This window comes from Erpetoichthys calabaricus, chromosome 4 (genome assembly GCF_900747795.2).
Source record: "Erpetoichthys calabaricus chromosome 4, fErpCal1.3, whole genome shotgun sequence".
Classification (NCBI taxonomy): Eukaryota; Metazoa; Chordata; class Cladistia; order Polypteriformes; family Polypteridae; genus Erpetoichthys; species Erpetoichthys calabaricus.
In genome coordinates, this window is record NC_041397.2 from 313,550,777 (window position 1) to 313,571,960 (window position 21,184).

General features: G+C 43.2%; 1 protein-coding gene across 1 annotated transcript in view; it reads left to right on the plus strand.

Moving 5' to 3' along the window:
* Positions 1-21,184, plus strand: part of LOC114669698 (uncharacterized) — a 59,257-nt gene that overhangs the window by 10,965 nt on the left and 27,108 nt on the right. Inside the window, exons 4-5 of the mRNA XM_028825884.2 lie at positions 12,077-12,433; positions 13,729-13,860. Of these exons, the coding sequence (XP_028681717.2) occupies positions 12,077-12,433; positions 13,729-13,860 (489 nt within the window). The remainder of the gene's footprint in view (positions 1-12,076; positions 12,434-13,728; positions 13,861-21,184) is intronic.

The window sequence follows — 21,184 nt, forward strand, 5'->3', positions numbered from 1 at the left end:
CACATCTATCTATCTATATAATAATAGATAGATGTGAAAGGCAGTATATAATAGATAGATAGATAGATAGATGTGAAAGGCACCATATAATAGATAGATACATAGATAGATATGAAAGGCACTATATAATAGATAGATATGAAGGGCACTATATAATAATAGATAGATACATGTGAAATGTGCTATATAATAGATAGATGTGAAAGGCACCATATAATAGATAGATAGATAGATAGATAGATATGAAAGGCACTATACAATAATAGATAGATATGAAAGGTACTATATAATAGATAGATAGATAAATGTGAAAGGCACTATATAATAATAGATAGATATGAAAGGCACTATACAATAATAATAGATAGATAGATATGAAAGGCACTATATAGTGACAGATAGATATGAAAGGCACTATATAATAGATAGATATGAAAGGCACTATATAATAATAGATAGATGTGAAAGGCATTATATAATAGATAAGTAGATGTGAAAGGCACTATATAATAGATGTGAAAGGCACTATTTAATAGATAGATGTGAAAGGCACCATATAATAATAGATAGTCTATCTATCTATCTATCTATCTATCTATCTAAAGAGGACTGTATCTGGGATGTGTTCAGGACTTGTAGTGTTCACTCCATAGTGTCGGTCAGGACACTGGTGAATTATGCAGAGAATTCCACACAGCAGTTCAGTATGATATTATTACTGATTTATTTGAGTATATGTACCTGTATTTGAATAAGTGCAGGTGTGTAGTCTACAATTTAAAAAAAATAAAAAGATGCATAAAACTTATTAGTAAATTACACAGAAGTCCACTAGATGTCTGAATTACTCGAATTAGGTACTAGCTTATCAGCAGTATGAAATCCAAATCAATAAAGTTTATCAATAAACAGTATCAACAAACTTTTAGTAAAGTACATTAATGAAGTAACAAAGTATTATTGAAAGAATATTGCTGCATATAAATAACACTAAACAGTACACTTTAAACAATTTTACGTCTTACCGTGTAACAAACAATTCAAAGTAAGTCAAACACAAATGAACCCACCTCTGGTCATCAATGCACACTTCATGACTGATTCAGTATATTAGAAACAGCTGTTGCAATTATTATAACTACTTAAGGAAATAACTACATTTAAATAACAAACACACATGTGCTGTCATGCATGCTGGGAGGTGCACCCTGAAATATGAGACGTGTCTCTCAGTTATTGTTTTCTCTCTAACTGGAGCCCATGTCGTGTTTCTTGATGTACTTCTGCTGAATGATTCATTGGCTGAAAGCCCTCAGTGTTGGTGTGTCAGAGAGAGGATGTTCAGCATTGTTTATAATGGCGCCCAGTTTTGTCTTCATTTTCTCCTCCTCTGTGACCTCTTGGGAGTCCAGAATGCATCCTGTAACTGAGTCTGCCCTTTTAATTAGCTTGTTATCTTTGCTGTGCCTCTCTTGAAGTGCCATTAACTGCCCAGCACACCGCTGTGGCTATTGCAGAGTCTTAGATATTGTGAAGGATGTCACTTCCCACATTAAAGGAATGCAGTCTCCTAAGGAAGAAGAGTCTGCTCTGTCCTTTCTCCTATAGTTCGTCTGTGTTAAGAGTGAAGTCCCACCTGTCATTAATGTAGACACCCAAGTACCTACAGAAGTGTTACAGCTCTAAATCCAATTGTGCTGAATAGTTACCAGACATAGAGGCTCTTTGTTGTGATGAAAGTCAATTAGCAGTTCCTTGTTTTTGCTGATGTTAAGATGTAGATAACTCTTTTTGCACCAAGAAACTAAGTTCTCTCCCCGACTCCGCTCCTCTGTCTCGTCCCTCTTATCGATACCCCCAATATATGCAGAATCATCTGAGACTTTCTACAAGTGACCTGACCTGCTGTTATATTTGTAGTCTGAGGTGTGCGGAGTGAAGAAAAAAGCAGACCGGTCTGTTCTGTTCCTTCGTGGTGCTCCAATGTTGCTCACACAGTTCTTGAGCCTCACAGAGGATGGTCTGTCTGACAGATCATCAATTATCAGGACACCACAGGCTCATCTGCCTGCATATCTCTCAGTTTACCCCTTAACAGGGATGGCTGGATGGTATTGAAGGCACAGGAGTTAATCTGATTTATTATTGTTTACCAAAGCATTAAATTATCCATCCAGCCATCCATTTTCCAACCTGCTGAATCTGAACACAGGGTCACAGGGGTCTGCTGGAGCCAATCCCAGCCAACACAGTGCGCAAGGCAAGAACCAATCCCGGGCAGGGTGCCAACCCACCGCAGGCATTAAATTATACACCTCTAGAAATCAATATGCCTATGGCTAGTAATAACCTCAGAGGTTAGCCACTGTTTAACTAGCGTAGGTGTTAAAATAACACCTCGGGCTAAGTAGCTCTCTTAATGCATGATACATAAATAATATTTCATATGCAATCTCAGAGGATATGCGCCATTCCTTTGCATGTGTTTTTAGAATAAAAACTGGGAGTATAGGCAACTTAACATGTATTATGTTTAATTAATTGCCTAATTATTAAGAAAATACCAAACAGGAACATTAAAACTGCGAACCTTAGAGGCTGAGTTCCAGTGTGTGTCCCCTTTACCTTTTCAGCACTAAATTACAATGATATCTAGAAGATAACCAGTACAATCATTGATAGTTTAGTAATAGCACACAACATAACTGAATAAATTTATAAAAATGGTGGACCAAGGAATGCTAGAAATGCACAAATGTGCATTCTGGAAATAAGAAATACTTATCTTCCCCACATACCTCCAAACTTGTCCTTTTTTCTTTCTCATATACGAAGTATTGGAGTCCTCTAAAAATTCCATTTCAAATTTGGATGAATGTCAACGTTTTAGACCTCCCTGATTCTGAAAATACCATTTTTGGAATTATATCTGTGTCTGTGTGTGTGTGTAAACTTGATTACGTGAGTACGCCTTCACTTAGGTCAACCAAATTTTTCATACAAGTATTAGGTACAAAATGTAGATTTCTATCAATTTTTGGGCTATTTCTGCTAAGTGGTACTTTACCTGAACACATACATGATTTTTTTTTTTTTTATTCATGCAGCTGCAGAGTCTGATTTATTCAACTTTACATTTATAATAATTGTTCAATATATTATTAATTTTATTTGATTTGTTGTGGGCAGCACGATGGCGCAGTGGGTAGCGCTGCTGCCTCGCAGTTGGGAGACCTGGGGACCTGGGTTCACTTCCCGGGTCCTCCCTGCGTGGAGTTTGCATGTTCTCCCCGTGTCTGCGTGAGTTTCCTCCGGGCACTCCGATTTCCTCCCACAGTCCAAAGACATGCAGGTTAGATGGATTGGCAATTCTAAATTGGCCCATTTGTGTGCTTGGTGTGTTTGTCCTGCGGTGGGTTGGCACCCTGCCCGGGATTGGTTCCTGCCTTGTGCCCTGTGTTGGCTGGGATTGGCTCCAGCAGACCCCTGTGTTTGGATTCAGCGGGATAGAAAATGGATGGATGGATGGGTTCTTTAATGTACATAATATAAAATAAATCTGCTTTATCTGCTATTATTGTTTTGGGGTTTATTCCTCAAATATCCATCCCCATATCTGAGTATACGAGAAAGTTGAGGGGAGCCCACTCCCGATTTTTTAAGTCGAGATTGAAACTGATTGAACTTGGACCGTGTGTAGCAATAAAATCTTCAAAAAGTTAACACCATTTCCATTTGCTCCTGAGAAATACAAAGAGAGGGGAAGCAGAACTACACATTGCACATCATAAAACTCAGTTTTACTCTGAGAAGGCATATCAGGGATCTGCTTTATTATCATCTTATATGATACGCTGCCATTGCTGTCCGTTTGTCTGTCCAGGATTTTAAATCACCTGTCGCTCGCAAACCGTTTAAACTATTGACCTGAAATTTGATACACATATACTACTTGACCTCCAAGGTTACTCCTCTTTTTATTTTATTCTAGAATCAACTCTCATCAGCGCGCAGCAGGGCGACTGTGCGGCGCATGCTTACAGGCACCGTTCTCATTCCCTCCCACCTTCACCGTCACTTCCTCTACCTCTTTGTATCTTTAATCATTCTTGAGTCAGATTGAAGACTTAAGTGCCAGCTTAAGTGAAAAATTAAGAAAAAATGTACTAAGTAATTGCAACACAAACACTGACTTAATCAGTTTAAACGTGAAAAGATGCCGAAGGAAGAAGTGGAGAAGCGGGCCACTAGGGTGGAGAATGGAAGAGCTGTTCAGAAAGCAGCAAGCACATCAACCTCTGAGCAAACGAATGATAAACATACAGAGAAAGAGGATGAAAACTAGGAATTCTCAAGTCAAATGGATTCAGTGGACGTTATCTGCCCTTTCTATCTATCTATCTACTGGTAATGCATAATTACAGAAAGATTTTCCAGAGATATTCTAACAGAAACACATCCTCATAACAGTAACCCCAAAAGATTCACCATGCCAAAAGGTATCCTACTCCACTGGGCCTTTGAGCGAGGCCCTTAACCTGAAAATTGCTCCGGGGGTTTTGTACAATGGCTGATCCTGCCCTCTGACTCCCCATACATCACGTGAAAGGATAATTTCCCCTTGGGATGAACAATGTATTTAAAATCCAAAATTAATTTAACACTAAACCTGCCTATAAAGTATTACACATGGCAAAGAAATTCTTAAACTAATTCCACTGATGTAAGAAGATATTAAGATGGTTGACTATTGATTTGGTGAAGTGATGGATGACTTTCAACAGCTATGATTTTAGGAAGAACATCTGTCTTAACTTTGTGGCCTGCAGAAAGCGCTCCTGCCACCCAAACCCGACACAGATAGACGTGTTGCACAAGCGCAAACACAGAGTTTTATTTTTCTTTGTTATTCCTGTGGGGAAACGCCTTCCCCCATTTCCTACCGGTACAGGACAGTCACAAACACAGCCAAAAGCACACTTCTCTTCTTTCTTTTTCTTCACCTCCACTCCTCCTGGCAAGCTTCATCTTCTCCCACCCGACTCTGGCTCTCCGAGAAGTGGTGGCTGGCTTCTTTTATAGGATACCTGGAAGTTCTCCAAGTGTCTGGTGATCTTCTTCAGGCATCACTTACGGGTGTGACAGCAGCCCCATGTAGTAGGGCTGTGCAGGCTTTGCGGCACCCACAAAACCCAACAAGTTGTAGGAAGCTCCAGCTTGCAGCACACCCTGCAGAAATCCGTGGTGCTGTAGCAACCCAGGGGGGCTGCTGTCTATCTTCCCGGGAGAGATAAAGCACTGAAGACATTCTCTCCCCTGGCCCATCCATTATACAGGCGTCCCAGCCAATCAAGGGCCCCAGCCATCCTCCACACATTGAAGGTTTCCGGTTCTCGTAAAATACAAGGATCTCCTTCTTTCCTGGTGACAAACAGAAGTTTATTGTTGATGTAGAAGTCATTTCCTTATTCCACATGATCTAAATTAATGCAATTAAACAGAAAAGACAATATGGTGCTGGCAAGAAGTAGTGAGGATATGACTGTTTGATCACACTGGCCATCTCCAGTATCTGATATCACATTTGACAACTGTGTGTAGCACAAATACCTTTGTCATCCTTGAATTGGGCCCTCGGGCTGAACCTTATAGTAGCAGGCAGACCATTCCAAAGTTTTGTGGACCTGTAACTAAAAGCTCAACCTCCCACTGTTAATTTATTAATCCTTGGAATCATTAGCAGACCTTAATGTATGCTCTGGTTTCTAAGCAGCAATAAGTGCAGATAAGCCTTAAACTTAAAGGGGAGCTGGCGTAAGAACTTAAGAAGTCGAGTTATTCGTTCGTCTTTGCTTGTTCTTGTAATAATTTTTGTAGCATTATTTTGAATTAGCTGAAGGCTTTATAAAGAACGCTTTGAGCAGATAGTGAACACCACACTGTGGTAGTCAATCATCCTAGAAATAAATGCATGAATTAATTTCTTAGTATCCTGTAAATTTGGAAAACACCTTAATTATTCAACATATTTAAGATGTGCTTTACAGTTCTTCTGGTCAAATGCTGTTGGTTTTTGTCAAGCATGTCATCTGGCACTGTGAAATTGCCCCTAAAATTAGTCTTGCCTGTGATTTTACAATTATGAAATGTGAAACTCACTAGGATTTTTTTTCTTGGGGGTGTAAATGTTGAACAATATTTAATGTAAAGTTCATGTTGTCACTATGTAACACAATTTTTGTTCCTGGTTTCCAAGTGTTATATTTCAACTGCTTATGTCTAAAGCCTATGGAAAAACGACTACATTCAGCACAAACTTTGATTTTATGACCACAGCCCAGAAAATTTCGTATTTATAGTGACAAAACAAGGGAATTTTTATCTTTTCGTTCATGCGGTCTGATAAAGAACAACACTTGCATGGTAAATAGACAAAGACAGTCAAAACCACTCAAAAAGGTTCAGAAATGAGTAGGTGTTCTAGATTTGCGACTGTACTGCAAATCACTTTCTCGAAGAAGCCCTCAAATGTAGTCCCCCATCATGTTTTCGTTATACTGTCCTTGGTAACGACGTTCAAAGTCCAGTATATCCTGATGAAAGCGCTCGCCTTGCTCCTCTGAGTAAGTTCCCATGTTCTCCTTGAATTTGTCAAGATGAGCGTCAAGGATATGGACTTTGAGAGACATTCCGCATCCCATTTTGGCGTAATTCTTTATGAGAGTCCAAACCAACTGCACATAGTTTTCAGCCTTGTGATTACCCAGGAAGCTGTGAACCACTGCAACGAAACTGTTCTAAGCCGTTTTCTCCATCCTGTTCAGCAGCTTGGCAAATTCATCACAGTCTATGATCTTCTTGATCTGTGGTCCGACGAAGATACCAGCCTTGATCTTTGCCTCGGACAGCTTTGGAAAGAGATCTTGGAGGTACTTGAAAGCTGCTGACTCCTTGTCAAGAGCCGTGACAAATTGCTTGATGAGGCCTAACTTGATGTGCAGTGGTGGCATCAGCACCTTCTGAGGTTCTATCAGCGGCTCCCACTTGACGTTGCTCTTCCCCACAGAGAACTCGGTCCGCTGTGGCCAGTCCTTTCTGTGATAGTGCGCCTTAGTGTCACGGCTGTCCCAGAGGCAAAGGAAACAAAGAAATTTCGTGAAACCGTCTTGAAGGCCCATCAAGAATGACATAATTTTGAAGTCTCCGATGACCTCCCATCCATAGTCGTCATACTTCAAGGCACTCGGCAACATCTTGACACTGGTGTAGTCCTCTTTGAGATGCACAGTGTGAGCCATAGGGAGAGTCGGGTAGTTGCTTCCGTTGTGAAGCAGCACGGCTTTGAGGCTCTGGGATGAACTGTCTATGAATAGGCGCCATTCACTCGGGTTACAGGTGATACCTATAGCCTCGAATAGACCGGCCACATTGTTGCAGAAGCACAGCCCATCTTGCCGACTGAAGAAGTTGGAAAATGTTTGGTGACACTTTCTCTGATTTGTGACTTGCACGCTTTCATCCAACAAGTTCCACTGCTTGAGCCTGGATGTCAGAAGCTCAGCATTGGACTTGGTAAGACCAAGGTCTCTGATCAGATCGTTGACGTCTTTCTGGTTAGGGAAGTATGGCCTTCTCTCCTCAGCCACATCTGTGAAACTGCAATCTGGATCTGCAATATCTTCCTCGCTGTCTGACTTGCTGCTGTCTCCTGAAGATGGCTGATCCCTCTTCGGAGGAGTGGGAACGGGCTGCTTGGGGCAGTGTGGTACTGGGGCAATGGAAGAAAGAATGTCTGGATAAATGATTTATGGGCGCATTCTTGCCAGTGCGACATTTGGTAGGATCCACCATGCAGAAGTAGCAGTTGCTTGAGTGGTCAGTCGGTTGCCGCCAAATTCGCGGGATAGCAAACTTCATGGCTCTCTTTTCTCCCCTGTATCAACCTTCAAGAGTTTTCTTGCAATATTCGCATGTGAAATGAGGTGCCCAGGGCTTGTCTTGATCCCCGACAGGCATGCCGAAGTATGCCTTGTAGGCCTCGCACATCTTATGACATGCTTTCACGGAATACTTTCTCGCTCTTGTCTTTATAAATTGTCCACAGACATAGCAAAATGCATCTGCTGGGTGCAAGCAACCTCTTGATGCCATCTAAATCAAATCAAGAAAATAACATAAACCGAATTGTTGGTTCGAGTCACCTGTGCTTCTGTACTTGTATGACTGCTATTGGACAGTCCGAGAACATTCTAGAAAGTTCTAAAAGTTTCTTGAAAGTTCTAGATAATTCTGGAAAATTGTAGAAACTTCTGGACAATTCTAACAGTTCAAGAATATTCTAGAAGACTTCTCAGTATTGAATACGAATCGAGAATTTTCTCGAAAACAGACAAATTTCAAAATATCATTGTCCTGATCACAAAAATAGCAGCTATTTTCTATTTTTTTTTAGGCATAACGGGTTAGGAAAACACACTTTGTACCCAGGAACAAAATAAAAATAAAATTTGTTACATAGTGAATTGATCTATAATGGGTTACATAACTTCATAAATATATAGTTTAAGTTTAAATATCTATCTATCTATCTATCTATCTATCTATCTATCTATCTATCTATCTATCTATCTATCTATCTATCTATCTATCTATCTATCTATCTATCTATCTATCTATCTAAATTTAAAACGTGATGTATATAGTAAATATAGATGTTACAATTCGTTTTGTATTGTTAAGTGACTTTAAGATAATATGTACTGTATGAAAAATAATGTGACTCACGAGAACATGAGAAAGACCTGCCCCATGGACCGCAGGTGGGCGGATGTCTCTTGCGAGGCTCTGCCATGTTGCATTAAAGGTTTCAAACTATTAATATCTGAAGTTAAAACAGACAATCCAAAGTGATTTAAGGACCTCTTCTCATGACAAGCGGCCAACAAAGTATTTTATTTGTAAAACGTCTTTTGTTTCATGTTTGCACTAAATGTTTTGTACTTCATCGTGTGTGTATGCAAGTTACTGTGTATTAGAACATCAGAACACTCTAGACGAGAACATGCAATTCCACCTAAAATTTTGCCCGTCCTATCCTCTTATTTCTTCCAAAAAGACATCAAATTGAGTTTTGAAAGTCCCTAACGTCTTACTGTCTACCACACTACTTGGTAGCTTACTCCAAGTGTCTATCATTCTCTGTGTAAAGAAAAACGTCCTAAGGTTTGCGCAAAATTTCCCCTTAACAAGGTTTTCCAACTGTGTCCCCGTGTTCTTGATGAACTCATTTTAAGATAAGTCTCCATCCGCCGTACTGATTCCCTTCATCATTTTAAACCCTTCAATCATATCTCCTCTTATTCTTCTTTTGCTTAAATTGTATAGGCTCAGCTCTTTTAATCTTTCCTCATAACTCATCCCCTGTAGCCCTGAATCACCCTAGTCGCTCTTCTCTGGACCTTTTCTAGTGCTGTTATGTCCTTTTTGTAGCCTGGAGACCAAAACTGCACACAGTACTCAATGAGGCCTCACCAGTGTGTTATAAAGCTTGAGCAGAACCTCCTGTGACTTGTACTCCACACATCAAGGCGCTATATAACCTGATATTCTGTTAGCCTTCTTAATGGCTTCTGAACACTGTCTGGCGGTCGATAGCTTAGAGTCCATTATAACTCCTAAATCCTTCTCATAAGGTGGACTATCGATTTTTTTGACCACCCATTGTGTATTCAAACCTAACATTTTTACTTCCAATGTGTCATACTTTACATTTACTGACATTAAATTTCATCCATCCATCCATCCATCCATTTTCCAACCCGCTGAATCCAAACACAGGGTCACGGGGGTCTGCTGGAGCCAATCCCAGCCAACACAGGGCACAAGGCAGGAACCAATCCCGGGCAGGGTGCCAACCCACCGCAGACATTAAATTTCATCTTCCACAAATCTGCCCAAGCCTGTATGCTGTTCAAGTCTTTCTGTGATGATATAGCAGATTCCAAATTATCTGCGAATCCACCTATCTTGGTATCATCTGCAAACTTAACCAGCTTGTTACTTATATTCCTATCTAAATCATTTATATATATTATTCTCTAATGTGTTTTGTACTGATTACTTACCATGTAGTTCTCACGGTGTGGTGGTGTGACGGTGTGAGTAAGATGAGCCCAAGCAATAAACGCCCGTTTCAAAGAACCAACCTGTATCTGTGTTGTTGTGAAGAGAGCTACAGGGTCATGTGGGACTTTTGGGGTTCAGGATTAAATTTGCTTGGGGTTTAAAGCTCAGAATATTGCTACTTAACAGTACAGTGGACCCTTGACTTACGAACTCCATTCGTTCGCGAGGGCTGGTTGAAAGTCAAGACTATTTTTCCCATAAGAAATAATGGAAATACCCATAATGCGTTCCGAACCTCCCACAGCAACACTTACTTAACCTTTTCATAATAAAAAAGGGTTGTATAATGTGCATAATTTACCAAAACACCAATAATGTTTCTAATGTACTAACCAAAAAGTTATAAAAAGTGCCTAGCCTACCAGAAACAACAATTTCATACTGTACTCACCATTTAATTTAACATCTTTGGGCTGCAGGAAGGGAGGAGAAGGAGAATGAAATGGAAGGTGTTTATTGTGTGGAAGGAGCCTCCTTATACAAATCTTTTCTTTGTAAAATTGTCGAGATGGTGGATTTCGACATGCTGTATATATTAGCAAGATCCGTCACACGAACAGCACTCTCATATTTTCACACAATTTCCTTCTTCGTTTCGATTGTGATTGCTTTCTTTACCTTCTTTACCTTCTCTTCCTTCCTTAGCAGTTATCGAAAAAAATTATATAAATCACTGCACTAACCGAAATTATGTCCACAAACACAATGTATCTGGGCTCCAACTGATGCTTACGAACACTCTCGGCTGTTTGTTTACAATCGAGCAAGCGGATACACGTGACCGCATTCAGGTCGTAACGCAAGATGTTGGTCGTAAATCAAAACAAAATTTTGGTCGTAAATCAAGTTGTTCACATGTCAGGCCGGTCATATATCAAGGGTCGACTGTAATTCCACTCTGTGCTTCCTCAGCCACCCTCCAATACTGCTGCTACCCCTCCAGTCTTTCAGATCTTCTTAACCGCAGCTCTGTGTTCTCTCATCTTCCTCACATCTCATCTTTTCTTCATTATGTAAAAGCACTTTGAGCTACTTTTTGTATGAAAATGAGCTATATAAATAAATGTTGTTGCTGTTGTTGACTACACACTTATGCCACCAACTTTAACCTGCAACCCTCATTTGGGATCAAAGGAAACACCATTTCCACTCAATTCCCCCATAAGCCGATCCGAACCAGGATCCTTGTGGATACTTGTCAGTAGTCACACAACCAGGGAAATGGTTTTTACCCAAGAAGATGTGTCCCAGAAATCCCTGTATTTAAGTTCTGTAAATTTGTGCCAGACACAGCACCATAATTAATTTCTCCATGCTTTTACACATGGAAAACAATGTTACAGGTTAGGAGCACACGCTGATACAGCGCATTGCCTCACCCACCACCTGACGAACCAACTCAAGATCCCAGATTGGGACCCGAGTGTAGCCGTGCAACAGGTGACAACTCGGCACCACACAAGTTCAGATGGAATGGAACAGTTGGAGGTTTTTTATGGTGGCTGGAGTGCCAATTCTGCCACCAACCCCAGGTTTTTCCCTGCATGCTGGGCTGGATGCAGATTAACGTCATACCAAGGACGGAGCAATTGCAGGTTAAAGGCCTTAGAAATGAGAAGAAAATATACTGTGTATGTGGAAAGTGCATGCATTTCAGTGGCTGAGAAACACTCTTTAGTTCACAAATTTGTTTGCAAAGTGAAATACTGCAGGCAGGTCTGCTTGTGAATTTTTTTGATTATCACTGCTTACTATATCACTATATTATCAGTTTAGTATCACTATATATCAGTGTAGTATGTTTGTGATGTGTGCGTTGGACAAGGGTTGCTACAAAGTGATGAAACACTGATATGGTTTTTTCTTGCTCTTTTCGATATTTCAAATTCAGGTATTCTTAAGATGACAGCTGCTGAACAAGAAGAAGTTAATTCAGGGGGAGACATTTTGCTCCAGTGTCATTTCCCCTGCTCCCAAAATGTTCTTCTCAAAGAAATGATTATTGAATGGATTTTTAGCAGCAATACCACATCACATCTGGTTTATTATTATAACCTGCGAACAAACAATACTGAGATAAACACCATCTATGAGGACCGACTGCAGGCATTTCACAGAGACTCACCTTGTGGGAATGCCTCGCTTCTGTTCCATGATGTCCATCTTAATGATACCGGAACCTTCACCTGCCATGTGTTCATAATGGAGAGGAAAAGTGCCTGCAAACTGCATCTGACTGTGCTGGCAAGTAAGTGTTCCTCATAAATCAGTGAAACCTGAGCCACACGTTGATAAGAACTACATAAGAAAGGGCTCTCTTACCCTGTCTATTTGGAATCCGTTATTTCATCACAGAAGGACTTGGATAGCATACAGGCTTGGACAGGTTTTTGGCAGATGAAATTTAATGCCAGTAAAAGTAAAGTATTACGCATAGGAAATAAAAATGTGAGGTTTGAATGCACAATGGGTGGTCGGAAAATCGAGAGTCCACCTTATGAGAAGGATTTAGGAGTCGTAGTGGACTCTAAGCTATCGACTTCCCGACAGTGTTCAGAAGCCATTAAGAAGGCTAACAAAATATCAGGTTATATAGCGTCTTGATGTGTGGAGTACAAGTCACAGGAAGTTCTGCTCCAGCTTTATAACACACTGGTGAGGCCTCATCTTGAGTACTGTGTGCAGTTTGGGTCTCCAGGCTACAAAAAGGACATAACAGCACTAGAAAAGGTCCAGAGAAGAGCAACTAGGCTGATTCAGGGCTACAGGAGATGAGTTATGATGAAAGATTAAAAGAGCTGAGCCTTTACAGTTTAAGCAAAAGATTATGAAGTGACTTAAGAGTGAAGTGTTTAAAATTATGAAGGGAATTAGTCCATTGGATCGAGACTGTTATTTTAAAATGAGTTCATCAAGAACACGGGGACACCGTTGGAAACTTGTTAAGGGTAAATTTTGCACAAACATTAGGAAGTTTTTCTTTAAACAAAGAACGATAGACACTTGGAATACGTTACCAAGTAGTGTGGTAGACAGTAAGACTTTAGGGATTTTCAAAACTCGCCTTGATGTTTTTTTGGAAGGAATGAATGGATAGGACTGGGGAGCCTTGTTGGACTGAATGGCCTGTTCTCATCTAGAGTGTTCTATTGTAATGTAATGTTGTAATCTATCTATCCATTGCTAAAAAGCTAGGAGTTTGCAGTTTAAATAATATAAAATAAAAAGTAACACAGGCATTATGTTGGAACACTGATTGTTACAACTCCCTTATATCCCTATAAACTTGTGTTCAGCTTCATGCTCAGTCTTTGCATTCATGAAGTCTTCACAATCTGCTGAAGTCCACTTACATTTTAAATACATTTTGCAGTTTCCACTCACAGATACGTGTTTCATAATTTTAAGGTGGCTGTGTTGGCACACTGTAGGTCAGCCCTGATTCCATTGCTGTCCATATGGGCTCCCCTTGATCCAGTAATAACAACAGATAACGCAGATTGGATGAGATTAATACTAAAACCTTCAATTTCTTTTCAACAGGTGACCCTGGAAAGCCAGACACTGAAACTTCTACAACTGAGTCACTGGAGAAGCCAACTGATCAACCCAGGAGGTACTGGTACTTCCTGGTATTGGCATTTGTCGTGATGCTGATTGCCATTTGTATGATTTGTAAGTGAATTGCCACTACTGAGTTTACAGTATTTTTTGCATTTAGAAATGGTAGAGGGAGAAGTGCTGCTTAGATTAAATTGGCTGAAATCTAACAAATTAACATGACCAGATAACTATGGTAAGCTGAATTACAATTTATCCATCCATCCATCCATTCTCTTCCTCTTATCCGAAGTCGGGTCGCGGGAGAAGCAGTTTAAGCAGAGATGCCCAGACTTCCCTCTCCCCGGCAACTTCTTCTAGCTCTTCTGGGAAAATTCCGAGGCGTTCCCAGGCCAGCCGGGAGACATAGTCCCTCCAGCGTGTCCTGGGTCTTCCCCGGGGCCTACTCCCGGTTGGACGTGCCCAGAACACCTCACCAGGGAGGCGTCCAGGAGGCATCCTGATCAAATGCCCGAGCCACCTCATCTGACTCCTCTCGATGCGGAGGAGCAGCGGCTCTACTCTGAGCCCCTCCCGGATGACTGAGCTTCTCACTCTATCTATAAGGGAAAGCCCAGACACCCTGCGGAGGAAACTCATTTCAGCCGCTTGTATTCGCGATCTTGTTCTTTCGGTCACTACCCATAGCTCATGACCATAGGTGAGGGTAGGAACATAGATCGACTGGTAAATTGAGAGCTTCGCCTTACGGCTCAGCTCCTTTTTCACCACGACAGACCGATGCAATGCCCGCATTACTGTGGACGCCGCACCGATCAGCCTGTCGATCTCACGCTCCATTCTTCCCTCACTCATGAACAAGACCCCGAGATACTTGAACTCCTCCACTTGGGGCAGGATCTCGCTACCAACCCTGAGACGGCACTCCACCCTTTTCCGGCTGAGGACCATGGTCTCGGATTTGGAGGTGCTGATTCCCATCCCAGCCGCTTCACACTCGGCTGCGAACCGATCCAGAGAGAGCTGAAGATCACGGCCTGATGAAGCAAACAGGACAACATCATCTGCAAAAAGCAGTGACCCAATCCTGAGTCCACCAAACCGGACCCCCTTAACACTCTGGCTGCGCCTAGAAATTCTGTCCATAAAAGTTATGAACAGAATTGGTGACAAAGGGCAGCCCTGGCGGAGTCCAACTCTCACTGGGAACGGGTTTGACTTACTGCCGGCAATGCGGATCAAGCTCTGGCACCGGTTGTACAGGGACCGAACAGCCCTTATCAGGGGGTCCGGTACCCCATACTCCCGGAGCACCCCCCACAGGAATCCCCGAGGGACACGGTCGAATGCCTTTTCCAAGTCCACAAAACACATGTAGACTGGTTGGGCGAACTCCCATGCACCCTCTAGGACCCTGCTAAGGGTGTAGAGCTGGTCCACTGTTCCGTGACCAGGACGAAAACCACACTGTTCCTCCTGAATCGACTATCCGACGGACCCTCCTCTCCAGAACCCCCGAATGGAATTTTCCAGGGAGGCTGAGGAGTGTGATCCCTCTGTAGTTGGAACACACCCTCCGATCCCCCTTCTTAAAGAGGGGGACCACCACCCCGGTCTGCCAATCCAGAGGCACTGTCCCTGATGTCCATGCGATGTTGCAGAGACGTGTCAACCAAGACAGCCCTACAACATCCAGAGCCTTGAGGAACTCCGGGCGTATCTCATCCACCCCTGGGGCCCTGCCACCAAGGAGTTTTTTGACCACCTCGGTAACCTCAGTCCCAGAGATGGGGGAGCCCACCTCTGAGTCCCCAGGCTCTGCTTCCTCATTGGAAGGCATGTTAGTGGGATTGAGAAGGCCTTCGAAGTACTCCCCCCACCGACCCACAACGTCCCGAGTCGAGGTCAGCAGCGCACCATCCCCACCATATACAGTGTTGACACTGCACTGCTTCCCCCTCCTGAGACGCCGGACGGTGGACCAGAATCTCCTCGAAGCCGTCCGAAAGTCGCTCTCCATGGCCTCCCCAAACTCCTCCCATGCCCGAGTTTTTGCCTCAGCAACCACCGAAGCTGTATTCCGCTTGGCCTGCCGGTACCTATTAGCTGCCTCCAGAGTCCCACAGGACAAAAGGGTCCTGTAGGACTCCTTCTTCAGCTTGACGGCATCCCTCACCGCCGGTGTCCCCCAACGGGTTCGGGGATTGCCGCCACGACAGGCACCGACCACCTTACGGCCACAGCTCCGGTCAGCCGCCTCAACAATAGAGGCACGGAACATGGCCCATTCGGACTCAATGTCCCCCACCTCCCTCGGGACGTGGTCGAAGTTCTGCCGGAGGTGGGAGTTGAAGCTACTTCTGACAGAGGGCTCTGCCAGACGTTCCCAGCAGACCCTCACAACACGTTTGGGCCTACCACGCCTGACCGGCATCCTCCCCCACCATCGAAGCCAACTCACCACCAGGTGGTGATCAGTTGACAGCTCCGCCCCTCTCTTCACCCGAGTGTCCAAGACATGTGGCCGCAAGTCCGACGACACAACCACAAAGTCGATCATCGAACTGAGGCCTAGGGTGTCCTGGTGCCAAGTGCACATATGAACACCCCTATCCTTGAACATGGTGTTTGTTATGGACAATCCGTGACGAGCACAGAAGTCCAATAACAAAGCACCACTCTGGTTCAGATCGGGGGGGCCATTCCTCCCAATCACGCCTTTCCAGGTCTCACTGTCATTGCCCACGTGAGCATTGAAGTCTCCCAGCAGGACGAGGGAGTCCCCAGAAGGTATGCCCTCTAGCACCCCTTCCAGGGACTCCAAAAAGGGTGGGTACTCCGAACAGTTAGGACCCGTTCCCCCACCCAAAGGCGAAGGGAGGCTACCCTCTTGTCCACCGGGGTAAACCCTGATGTGCAGGCTCCAAGTCGGGGGGCAATAAGTATGCCCACACCCGCTCGGCGCCTCTCACCGGGGGCAACTCCAGAGTGGTAGAGAGTCCAGCCCCTCTCAAGGAGATTGGTTCCAGAGTCCAAGCTGTGCGTCGAGGTGAGCCCGACTATATCTAGCCGGAACCTCTCAACCTCGCGCACTAGCTCAGGCTCCTTCCCCTTCAGAGAGGTGACATTCCACGTCCCAAGAGCCAGCTTCTGTAGCCGAGGATCGGACCGCCAAGGTCCCCGCCTTCGGCTACCACCCAACTCACACTGCACCCAACCTCCTTGGCCCCTCCCATAGGTGGTGAGCCCATGGGAAGGGGGACCCACGTTGCCTCTTCGGGCTGTGCCCGGCCGAGCCCCATGGGTGCAAGCCCGGCCACCAGGCGCTCGCCATCGAGCCCCACCTCCAGGCCTGGCTCCAGAGTGGGGCCCCGGTGACCCGCGTCCGGGCGAGGGGAAACGCCGTCCAAATTTTTTATTCATCATAGGAGGTTGTGTTGAACCGCACTTTGTCTCATCCCTCACCTAGGACCAGTTTGCCTTGGGTGGCCCTACCAGGGGCATAAAGCCCTGGACAACACAGCTCCTAGGATCATTGGGACACGCAAACCCCTCCACCACGATAAGGTGGCGGTTCGAGGAGGGGAAATTAAAATTAAATTAAATTACAATTTAGTGATATCTTAAAATGAATTTAAGATATCTTCCAATACAATTTACTTTTTAAAATATCTGACACTTATTTTCAGATGTCTCAAAAATGTTCTTTTATGTTTTAAGATACTAGGGGGCTCCGCTCTCCCACCCCCGGGTTTAGTTTACCGGATATACAAATTTTTAATTTTCATGGGAATTGTTACATATGCATTATTTTCACTTTCACTTTAAAACTTTAGTTAAAAACAATATTTGGAATTAACTTTTCTTCAAGATTGTATTGAATTTTGATTCCGCGTTTGGACTTACATCGTGACAATGCAACGTATAACTGCCTGTGAGTGAATATAATTTCTTTCTCTCTAATTAATAAAATGACTTTTCGAATGTTTGTCCATGCCCTTTCTTCTCCGCTTAGTCATTGTCGTGTCAACTAGAACATATAAAATTATTGTCCTGATAAAATTTATAAGAGCTGAAAGCACAGGACGTGAGTCTGCCAAAAGCGTTCACAAGACTAAGAGCTGAGAGCACAGGAACTGTGTCTGAAAAAAAGCATTCACACGACTGAGGTTAGATGACGGTGGTCTTGTTTGAAAATAGTCGTAAGTAGGGCGTGACTTGAAAGAATCTCATGTTAAAAGTCTCCGTCTCATGGGACTTCATACTGTGCCAACGTTTTTGGAATCTTTCAGTTCTCGCTGGCAACACAAATTACACTTAAAGTTTAAATCTGAACAATATATTCGATCTCTTTTCGCTGTTCCGTTATTTCACCGAGTAATAATTTCCATTTGTTTGCGCTAATGCGATCTTTCCTATCCTTTTTTTTTGAACTTTCGAATTTTCATACTTCCATTATCTCTAACCTGCTCTGCATGTATACCGCGCCAACGTTTTTTAATTCTTTACAACGTTCTACGTTGTCATCTACTCTTTGTCCTTTATTTCTGGCCCCAGGCATGGACTCGTCTCGCGGGATGTATAAGTGTCTCTCCGAGAAAATCACTTCTCATCTCCTTCCAAGATTTTTTTTTTATAATAGAGAGATATGTAAAATCTCTATTATGGAATAGTGGAGGAGTTCAAGTATCTCGGGATCTTGTTCACGAGTGAGAGAAGAATGGAGCGTGAGATCGACAGGTGGATCGGTGTGGCATCCGCAGTAATGAGGGCTCTGCATCGGTCTGTCGTGGTGAAAAAGCGAAGCTCTCAATTTACCAGTCGATCTATGTTCCTACCCTCACCTATGGTCATGTGCTATGGGTAGTGACCGAAAGAACGAGATCGCGAATACAAGCGGCTGAAATGAGTTTCCTCCGCAGGGTGTCTGGGCTCTCCCTTAAAGATAGGGTGAGAAGCTCAGTCATCCAGGAGGGGCTCAGAGTAGAGCCGCTGCTCCTCCGCATCGAGAGGAGTCAGATGAGGTGGCTCGGGCATCTGTTCAGGATGCCTCCTGGACGCCTCCCTGGTGAGGTGTTCCGGGCACGTCTAACTGGGAGGAGGCCCCGGGGAAGACCCAGGACACACTGGAGGGACTATGTCTCCCGGCTGGCCTGGGAACACCTTGTGATTCTCCCGCAAGAGGTAGAAGAAGTGGCCGGGGAGAGGGAAGTCTGGGCATCATTACATCTTGCCTGAAGAAGGGGCCTGAGTTGCCTCGAAAGCTTGCATATTGTAATCTTTTTAGTTAGCCAATAAAAGGTGTCATTTTGCTTGGCTTTTCTCTACTTTGACTCACTGAAATTTTTGACTACTCCTGCATGCAAAGTTCCGTTATTTGCAAGATGTTTGTGGGTTTTCTTGAGTAACCTGCCAGTTTTCACATTTCAATACAATTCAAATCTGAGTTCTGACTCTGTGAGTCCATAACCCTCCATTTCTTCTTTCTGAGCCATTCATTGGTTTATTTGCTAGAGTGCTTTGGATCATTATGACGTTGATTGTCCACTTCTGGTTCAACTTCAAATACTGTACAGATGGCCTCACATTCTCCTCAAGCACACTTTAAGATGATGCAAAATTCATAGTTGATTTGATAATTCTTTCCAGACTTTCTTTTCAGTCTTTCCAGGCCCTGGAATCACAATCTGATTGTATGGGTGGTTACCTACCAGGTAACGCTTGTGGTTGGCCAGCAAATCTGCTACCACCCATACAATCAGATTTGCTGGCCAACCACAAGCGTTACCTGGTAGGTAACCACCCATACAATCAGATTGTGACACAGACTACGAATGCTGTGAATGTAATTACCCCGATCTACATGCTGCCAAATAAACGAACCACACGCCGTGGCGCAACGTTAGGGGCATCGCCTCTGGCGCTGACGTCCGAGGTTCGATTCCCGAGAGGGAGTGCAGTGGAGTGTGTACGCCTGATGAGCCCAGAATTAGGGCGAAACACGTGTCGCGTTACTCTTTGCATTATTTGACAGTAAACTATTTCAACCATTCTATGATCTGCTTCTCACAAACTGAGGGCACCGTGGCGGATGTTAGCAGATTGCTGGCCAACCACAAGCGTTACCTGGTAGGTAACCACCCATACAATCAGATTGTGACACAGACTACGAATGCCGTGAATATATATATATATACATATATATATATCCAAATCCCCGCACTTCGCAGCGGTGAAGTACTGCTTTTAAATTTTTATTAAGAAGAAAAGAAAACCTTTTTAAATTGAGGGAAAATATACTAATAACAATTTGTTAAGGATCCTGTTTTTTTGTGAAGCTGCCTTTACACAGCCTCTCCGCTATTTTATAAATGAACGCCATATAAGGCCTTCCTTTCTCCTTGCTTAGCGGTTCTGTATTCTTTTATTGTTCGTTTATAACGATTGTTATAGTTATTGTGTAGCTATTTGAGACTCACTTTTCTGTTCAGGTACCCATTTCCTTTATGTAGTCCGCGGATTCTCCGCTATTTTTTGTTCGTTTATTAAGATTATAGTTATTTATTGATTCCCTTCTTTAGCTGACTGCCTGCTCATATAAGGCGCTCTGCTGTTTTTTTGTGAAGCAGCCTTAACACAGCTTTTCCGCTGTTTTATAAACGAACGCCATATAAGGTCTTCCTTTTTCCTTGCTTCGCCAAGGAAAGAACCTTTTTATTTAATCCACGGGTTCACCACTGTTTTTTTTTTCTTCTTTTTTTACGATTGTTATAGCTCTGTTTGTATACCACGTTGTCAGTTCAGCACTCAGGTTGTAATATGACCAAGCCGTGCAAGCTTACTGTTAAGAATGCAACGTATAGTTGTACAGGAGAAAAGCAATCTTGCCTCAAATCAATGGCAACCTTTTGTAGGTCTATGAACTTAATTTAAACTTTAGGTTTACACAGTGCCCTCATGTCTTCTCATTAAACTTGTATGTCGCGAATATGGTATTGCAAACGGTAGCGGGAGCGTTTCTATAAACTTAATTTAAATTTATGGTTGTAGCTGCAATTATGAATATGCTTGTATGCGTCACTCGCTCGCTTCTTATTGTTTCTCTGCCTTCTCAATTGTGTAATGAATGTTTTCTTCAGCGCTCTTTGGAGCTCTTCCTAGTTTTGTACGTACTTTGTTCACAGTCAGTTCACGTGATTACGTGGGTGGCGTGATGATGCGATACGCAAGTCCGCCTCCCACGGCCATCGAGGTGCACTCCATTACAGTATATGGACAAAAAAGAGGTTCCAGTTATGACCATTACACGTAGAATTTCGAAATGAAACCTGCCTAACTTTTGTAAGTAAGCTGTAAGGAATGAGCCTGCCAAATTTCAGCCTTCCACCTACACGGGAAGTTGGAGAATTAGTGATGAGTGAGTCAGTGAGGGCTTTGC